The sequence below is a fragment of the Orycteropus afer genome, unplaced genomic scaffold (genome assembly GCF_000298275.1).
Source record: "Orycteropus afer afer isolate SDZICR_OR568_19922 unplaced genomic scaffold, OryAfe1.0 scaffold00497, whole genome shotgun sequence".
Classification (NCBI taxonomy): Eukaryota; Metazoa; Chordata; class Mammalia; order Tubulidentata; family Orycteropodidae; genus Orycteropus; species Orycteropus afer.
The window spans coordinates 240,005-248,497 of NW_006922084.1; the positions used below are offsets into that span (position 1 = coordinate 240,005).

Below are 8,493 nucleotides of genomic sequence, written 5' to 3' on the forward strand. Positions count from 1 at the left end.
TCTTTGGATGTATCTGAGTAAGCACGTTACTGTACTCCTCTGTTCACTAGTTGGCAGCACTTATGCACCCTCTACCTACCTCCCTTCCAGTCTCCAGCCTCCATTATGTCTGTGCTGTCTTTGTCAGTCAAAGCCTATTCTTAGGTCCCTGGAATCTGAATGAGAATGCTGTCACATTAACTATCAAATGGTCACCACTTATAAACATTCCAAATGGCTGCACCCAACTGCCACTTGTAAACATTCAAAACATCTGTGCCCTCTGGGCAGCCAAAAGTCCATAGCTCAGTTTTTCTCCTTCTTTGCTGTTTCCCTTTTCAGTTGTCAGCTATCTGTGTAATAGTCATGCAGCCCTTGGTGATCAGGGCTGATGTTTGGTTAATTCTCAGATCCTAACACCATTTGGAAATATTCAGTCTGTCCATGCTGTCAGGACTGCTGACAGTCCACAGTTCCATTTGTCTCCTTACTGTTTTCCTTCAGGTTCTTCTACTAGTTGGTGTTTAATCCACTTTTTTATCCTTCCTTTCAAAGGTCAGGGATCCAGGATTATCTTCTATAGCTGTGCAATTTATTTCTCTTTTCTTTGTTGAAGAGGGTCTGTATAGCTTGTCTACCTATTCCACCATCTTACCAGAAGGCTCTTCAGCAGATTTGCCCAGTGCACTACATCATCTGATTTCTTGACTGCTACTTCCATTGGTGTTGATGGTGGAAATCAGGGAGGGAGATAACCAAATATCCCTTGGTCTTGCAAGCTAACAGTCTCTAACAGTCTCTAAGCAGGCTTTTATCTGCTGGGTTCAAAAGGTGTGAAGGAGAAGCTACAGTGAGATAGGATCCTTGTGGAGGTAGCAGGGTTCCCATAATTGGCCGTGGTTTAGGAAAAGTTTGAGGGACCACTTGATAGAGTGTTTAGTAGTGCAGACACTACCTCCCATCTTCTCACCCACCTCTTGAACATGGTGTCTTGGGAGTTAGGGAGACAGTCGAGGCAGGGTATGGGCCCGGCATTAGAAGAAAAATCAAGGTACCTCCCTTGTCTCATTCAACTAGATGACCTTGAGCAAATAGTTCACTAGTTACTCCATGTGTGACCTTAGACAAGTGACTTAACCACCATGTGCATCAGTTCCCTCACCTGAATGATGAACACCATAATCCCTTTTTCATTGGGATTATTAGAATGATGTAGTAAGGTATTATCCTCTGTGCAGTTAAGAGGTGGAAGCAGCAGTGCCAAACAGTTTCATTGTTAGAGGACTTTGAAGGACAGGGAGAGTTCCACTGGATTGAATGGGGAAGGATTCTAAAAGGATACTGGCCAAGAGGGTTGGTAGAGTACAGTGCTGGGTGGGTGGATTTTATTTATTTTTTTCTTTTCACTTTCTCTCCCTATGTCTGAGCAGGCTGGAAGAATACCTTAGAAGGGGGCCAAGGGATGGAGATAAGAGAATATGTATATATTAGCTTGTATGTAAAAATCATTTCAGGCTGATAGGACCCATAAGGAGCTCTGATAGCATAGTGCCTAAGGCACTTGACTGCTAAACAGAAAGCTGGTGGTTCAAACCCACCAGCCACTACTCAGAAGGAAAGTTGGGCAATCTACTTCTGTAGTGATACTGCCTCGGAAACCCAAGGAGGGAGGGGTCACTGTGAGTCAGGTCCGACTTGACGGCATATAACAACAACAACAACAGGTCCCATCTAAGATTCAAGAGAAAATTGATTTAAGATTGAAAACAATGCAATTTCAATTTCAAAATTTTCTTTCTGGGTTCTAAAACAAAACCAAGTACTCTCCATAAGGTTCTGAACGACATCTTTTAAAACTTTCTTCTTTCAAACTCATTTACATGTACCATAAAGAAGCAAGTGCCTTTTTTTTCTTTGAGGTACAAATGTTAGGACAGATGAATTTTTACATCTCTGCACTCCCATGTCACCTTCCCACCAAAGAGTAACCATGATTCTAACTGCTTTCGTCATAGCTTAGTTTTGCCTGTTTTTGAGCTTCATATAAATGGAAATATATACAGATAATATATATCAGGAGCTCTGGTAGCATAGTGGCTAAAAGCACTTGACTGCTAACCAGAAGGCTGGTGGTTCAAACCTACCAACCAGTCACTCCTTGGAAGGAAGGTTGGGCAATCCTCCTTCCGTAGTGATACTGCCTCGGAAACCCAAGGAGGGGTCGCTATGAGTTGGGGCCGACTTGACGGCACATAACAACAACAACAACAACATACAGGGTAATCCCTGCCTTATGAGATATTTGAATAACGAACCACACTTATAGCCTTACCAATGCATACTGCATACAATGTTGGCAGAGAGTAATTTGCTGATGTTACCATTCTCATTACCCACCAGCCACTCCTCGGAAGGAAGGTTGGGCAATCTACTTCCGTAGTGATACTGCCTTGGAAACCCAAGGAGGAGTCGCTATGAGTCAGGTCCGACTCAATGGCACATAACAACAACAACAAATCATTCTCATATGTAAAGTTTCCAACCTACAAAGACCAAGATCATATTTAAAAATATACTCTTATTAAGGCAACAATAAATTTTAAAAATATGAGGTACTCAACTTATATCAGAACCAACTTATGATAGTAGTCAGAACAGCACCCCTTTGTAAGTCATGGACTACCCGTAGTACACAATCTTATTCCTAGCTCCTTAAATCATCCTTAAGTTGGCAGTTCATTCTTTTCCATTGATGTGTGGCATTCAACTGTATGATGAGTTGTATATCACCAATTAACTGCATTAAAATGAAATAATTTTTGAAGAAATTACCATCCTAGAACTCAGCAGAGAAAAAATTGGGGGAAAACTTTCTTGATTGTTCCTTGTATCAAGCCTTTGTTCCTACTTGGAGTCAGATCTGTCCATTTGTGGATGTACAGTTGTGTAACTGGCCCATTTGCTGGTTTGAGCTAATGCTGACTCCCATCTGAACCTTGTTTCCCTTGCTGACTTATTGATAGAATGCCCTTCTCCCCTCTCCCCACCCCAGCCACAAAACAGACACACTTGTTCACCTGCCCAACCTCTTGTTTTTCAGATTGCCCTGTGCCACTTCTTCTTCAACATCTCGGGCATCTTGCTGTGGTACCCAATCCCATTCACCCGGTTGCCGATTCGCCTGGCCAAGGGGCTGGGCAGCATCTCTGCCAAGTACCGTTGGTTCGCCATCTTCTACTTGTTCTTCTTTTTCTTCCTGACCCCACTGACAGTGTTTGGCCTCTCATTGGCTGGCTGGCCAGTGTTGGTGGGCGTGGGTGTGCCCATCATCTTCCTGCTGCTTCTAGTGGTGTTCATCCGGATCCTGCAGTCTCGCTGCCCAAGTATCCTGCCCCACAAGCTCCAGAACTGGAACTTCCTGCCTCGGTGGATGCACTCACTGAAGCCCTGGGACCACCTCGTCTCCCTGCTCACCAGTTTCTGCCAGAGGCGCTGCTGCTGGTGCTGCCGCGTGTGTTGCCTGCTGTGTGGTTGCAAGTGTTGCCGCTGCAGTAAATGCTGCGAGGATCTGGAGGAGGGGCAGGAGCACTCTAATGACATCCCCATCAAAGCCCCTGAGGCCTTCGATAACAAGGCCATGGACAGCGAGGCCCAGGATGGAGTCAAGCCTCAAATTGATACCCAGGGTACAAAGACCATTTCCAACAGCACAGCCTTTTAGGGGCTGCCAAGCTGTGGGAAGAGGAACTCCAAGTCCTACATGCTTTTGCACACCTTTCACTAAGAAATGGAGTTGACATCAGTCCTAACTCTCACTCCCCTTAGCCCACCACATCACCTGCAGGGTGGTATTAATCTCAGCCCCTGCTTCCTTGATTCTCCACTCCCAGGAAAGCACTGAGTGAGAATTTGGCAATGAAACCTGGCTAGACAGATGATCACACCTTCTACACGCGGATGGGTTACCACTCTGACCTATGTTCAGATTTAAAAACCATCCTCTTCAGAGGGAAAAAGCTGAAAGAAAGAAATTATGGAAAGTTCACAAAGGTACATATGTAATTATGTGCTTATGCATAGAGAGACACATTTATACTTTTCTTTATTGAGCCACTAAGATGTGGTTTAAGGGCCACTGCTCCCAGGCACCATTGTCGTAATCAACTCAGTTTAGGGGAAGCAGTATAATAGTTTGGAGCTTATGGAGACTTGGGAGGACCACAAGTGTGGGTCCCCAAATGCCCTATCAGCCTCCATGCTTGGGTGGGTGAGGCTAGTCCAATCACTTTATCTGCTATGTCATTGCTCTCATATTGATTGTTCATTTTTACCTTGAGATTGCGAAGAAGCTTAGGCTCTGTGGCTACAAAGTTTCCAGAATAGGAGTCACATCTTAGCTACAGAGGTTCATATGCTTTTGTCTCCTAAGTGAGAGAGAGAAGCCCTGTCTGAGCTGGGCTCATTTGCTGGAGACGCATTATCTGCCTAAACCACCTCTTTCCACACTTCCCATTTCTCCATAGGTGAGCTTCTATGTCCAGCCCTCTCTCCATGCCAACAAAGCTGCAAACTTTTCTCAAAGGGAAGAAACCATGGTATGGCTGGGCTGTCCACAGAAGCATGATCAACATGGGGTTCACATGTGTCTGTGGCATCCAGGGCTGTACTTGTTCTTGTCCTGGACATGCCTTCTGGAACCCCATGATGTATTTACACTTTTCCCCACCATTGCTCAGCCTCAGCAGCCCCATTTCTCAGCAGTTTATGAGCTTCAGTGGTGTCTGGGAAAAAGTGGGTGCAGCTGAACTCCAAGATGCTGTCCCCCCTCAACCCAGCTTCACCATCTCAACAGGTTGTGATACCAGACTGAAGCCTCCTCCTCCCTTGTAGATAGCAATTCCCAAACAGAGCCATTTACACTCTATATTTATAGCCACTCACCTGTACAGCATTTTTAATAACTTATATTGCAAACAGCCAACAGGATTTGTGTTTTATAGTGCTCTCATTTGGAAATGAGTCAGGGTTCTCCTATGAAATGTAAAGAAACACCATCTTTGTATATTTTGTAATATCATCTTTTCAACATGCCACTATAGCCACAACACCTGCCACACACCCTGTAAATATGTAAGTTAAACTCAGGCAGGGGTTGTGGCTTGTCTTGTACTCTGGTGATTTTTTTAAAAAATTGGATTTCTGTACTTGCATTGATTTTTTTTTTTTTCTTTTTTTTTTTTTACTGGTTGTGGGAAGGGAGAAATAAAAAGATGATCAAACCCAAACTGAGTGTGTTGCTTTCAGTTACCTGGAAATTAAAAAAAGAAAAAAAACCTCACTGCCATCAAGTCAATTCTGACCCTTAGTGACATCCATTGGCTTTCCAAGGTTGTAAATCTTTATAGAAGAAGAATGCTCCATCTTTATTGTCTTTATATAGAATGCCATTTAAATGGCATTCTAAGTGAAGAAAAATCAAATTATTAGCAAGAATTTGATCATCTTTATATTGTGCAATGCCAGTTTCAAGTGCAACACAGAAACTTTCACACGTGCAGAATGTCTGAAATGACAACTCATTTTGTAGCTTGTTCCAGAACAGCAGAAATACTGCACAAAACAAACTCAGCTGTCTTTATTTCACTTCATGAAATGTGCACATTCAACCAATATACTTAATGATGAATAAGGAAGGAAAAGGAACTGTGGTTAGCCAGTGTTGCCATTTTCACTGTAAGTAGCTGGCTAATATAGCGAAGTAGGTCTGGTGAAAAAGATATGATAGGTGCCCATAGTCACATGGTGCAAATGGCTGCTGCTTAGTCTAGTCCTCTGTTTTGGTTGCCTACTGCTGCTCTAACAGAAAATACCACAAATGGGATGGCTTGAACAAACAGGGAATTATCCTCTTGCAATTTCAGAGGCTAGAGGTCCAAGTTCAAAGGGCCAGGCCCTAGGGAGGGGCTGGGTGAAAGCCCCTCAACCTTGACCTTCAGCTCTGCCTCCTGCTCCTGGCCCACTAAAGCTGGAGGCTTTTCTTCACTCAAGCAGCTGCTGGCTGCTGAGGCTGACAAATCCAAGGTTGACAAATAAAAAGGCACAGTCCCAGTGTTACCAAACAACATAGCAGGCCACTAGTTCAAGTCCAGCAAAAGTCCCAAGACCATGGCAGGCTGCTGAACAACAACAACTTGGCTATGGACAGGGTTCAAGTGTGCCAAAAAGACCATTCTCAAAGCTTCTCCTTATAGACAAGAAGCAGATCATATCCCTAAAGTAGCTACTCAGCTGCTCACAGCAGATCCCACCATGGAGTTGATTGCCAGTCTCATCGTGGGGAATAAATACCACCAGCTGCCCAGCCACTCAAAACCGGGCCCAGCTAAGCTGACATATAACGTTACCATGTCTTCTGACTCCAGGTCCATTTTGAGTCACATGACATTTGTCCTACTCATGAATCCACCATCAGTTCTGGCATCCCAGGCTTGAATTTATAGTAGTTTCTTCACTTACATTTTACTTTTAGAAGAAGAAAAAAGGAAAGTGTATCTTACACTCTTGTCAATGCACCCCTATATTTTGAAGTCTAACTCCCCACTACTCATCTATTGTCTTACTTACTTTGGTCATGTTGTCAGAAGGGACCATTCCCTGGAGAAGGATATGATGCTTGTAATGTGGAGGATCAAGGAAGAAGAGGAAGGCCCTCAAAGAGATGGATTGACACAGTGTCTGCAATGATGGGATCAGGTGTAGCAAGGATCGTGAGGCTGGAACAGGACCAGACAGTGCTTCGTTCTATTGTACATAGGGTTGCTATGAGTTGGAGCTGACTCAGTGGCATCTAACAACAATACTTGTCTATCAATTCATCATACTGTCATGGCTTATGTTATGCTGTAATCTATGTCACCAGTATTTCAAAATATCAGCAGGGTCATCCATGGGGGTAGGTTTCAGTGGATATTCCAGATCAGGAGGAAGGACCTGGCGATTCACTTACAAAAATTAATTGGCTGCTGGAAATCTTATGCATAGAAGCATGGCATTGTCTGCTGTAGCACTGGAAGATGAGCGCCACAGGTTAGAAGGCATTCAAAATCCCTGGGGAAGAGATCCCATCTGGAAGGAGAGTTGACCTTAGTGATGTGAATGGAGTAAAGTTTCTGGAGCTCAACTTACTGATGTGGCACCACTCAAAATGAGAAGAAACAGCTTCAAACATTCATTAGATTGGAACGTGGAAAGTACAAAGTATGAATGTAGGAAAATTTGTAGAAAAGTTGTCAAAAATGAAATGGATTGATATCCTAGGCATTAGTGAGCTGAAATAGACTGGTTTTTGGGCCATTTTGAGTCAGACTATTGTATGATTTACCATGCAGAGGATGGCAAATTGAAGAGGAATGGCTTCACATTCATCATCAAAAAGAACATTTCTAGATCTATCCTGAATGCTGTCAGTGATAGGATAACATCCATATGCCTACAAGGGAGACAGGTAAATATAACTATTACTCAAATTTATACATCAATTACTAATGTCAAAGATGAAAAAATTAAAGATTTTTACCAATTACTGCAGTCAGAAATTGATGGCTTGCAATGCAAAAGTTGGAAACAAAGAAGTAACAGTAGTTGAAAAATATGGCTTTGGTGACAGAAATGCACCAAAGATCACATGATAGAATTTGGGAACTTGACTGCTAACCAGAAGGCTGGCGGTTCAAACCCGCCAACCACTCCTCAGAAGGAAGGTTGGGCAATCCTACTTCCGTAGTGATACTGCCTCGGAAACCCAAGGAGGGGTCGCTATGAGTCAGGGCTGACTCGACGGCACATAACAACAACAACAACAACAAAATGACATATTAGGAGCTCTGGTAGCATAGTGTCTAAGGCACTTGACTGCTAACCAGAAGGCTGGCGGTTCAAATCCACCAGCCACTCCTCGGAAGGAAGGTTGGGCAATCTACTCCTGTAGTGATACTGCCTTGGAAACCCAAAGAGGGGTCTCCATGAGTCGGGGCCGACTCGACAGCACATAACAACAACATAATGACATATTCATTGGAAATACCTTTTTTCAACAACATAAGCAGCAACTATTCATGTGGACATTACCAGAAGGGATACAAAGGAATCTAGTTGACTACATCTGTGGAAAGAGGTGATGGAGAAGTTCAATATCATCAGTCAGAACAAGGCCAGAACTGTGGAAGAGACCATCAATTCCTCATATGCAAGTTCAAGTTGAAAAAAAAATCTCACTGCCGTCAAGTCAATTCTGACTCATGGCAATCCCTCCTTGGGTTTCTGAAGTAGTATCTCTACAGAAGTAGATTGCCCAGTCTTCCTTCTGAGGAGTGGCTGGTGGGTTTGAACTGCCAGCCTTCTGGTTAGTTCAAGTTGAAGCTGAAGAAAATTAAATCCACAAGAGCCAAAATACAACCTTGATTATATCCCCCTTGAATTGAGACACTATTTCAAGAATAGATTTGATGCATTGAA

At 43.4% G+C, this 8,493-nt stretch overlaps 1 protein-coding gene across 1 annotated transcript in view; it reads left to right on the forward strand.

The window, feature by feature from the left end:
- SLC34A2 (solute carrier family 34 member 2) overlaps positions 1 to 3,700 on the forward strand; it is a 39,547-nt gene extending 35,847 nt beyond the window's left edge. The window contains exon 11 of the mRNA XM_007955281.1: positions 3,080 to 3,700. Coding sequence (XP_007953472.1) covers positions 3,080 to 3,700 — 621 coding nt within the window. The remainder of the gene's footprint in view (positions 1 to 3,079) is intronic.
- The last annotated feature ends 4,793 nt before the right edge of the window (positions 3,701 to 8,493 follow it).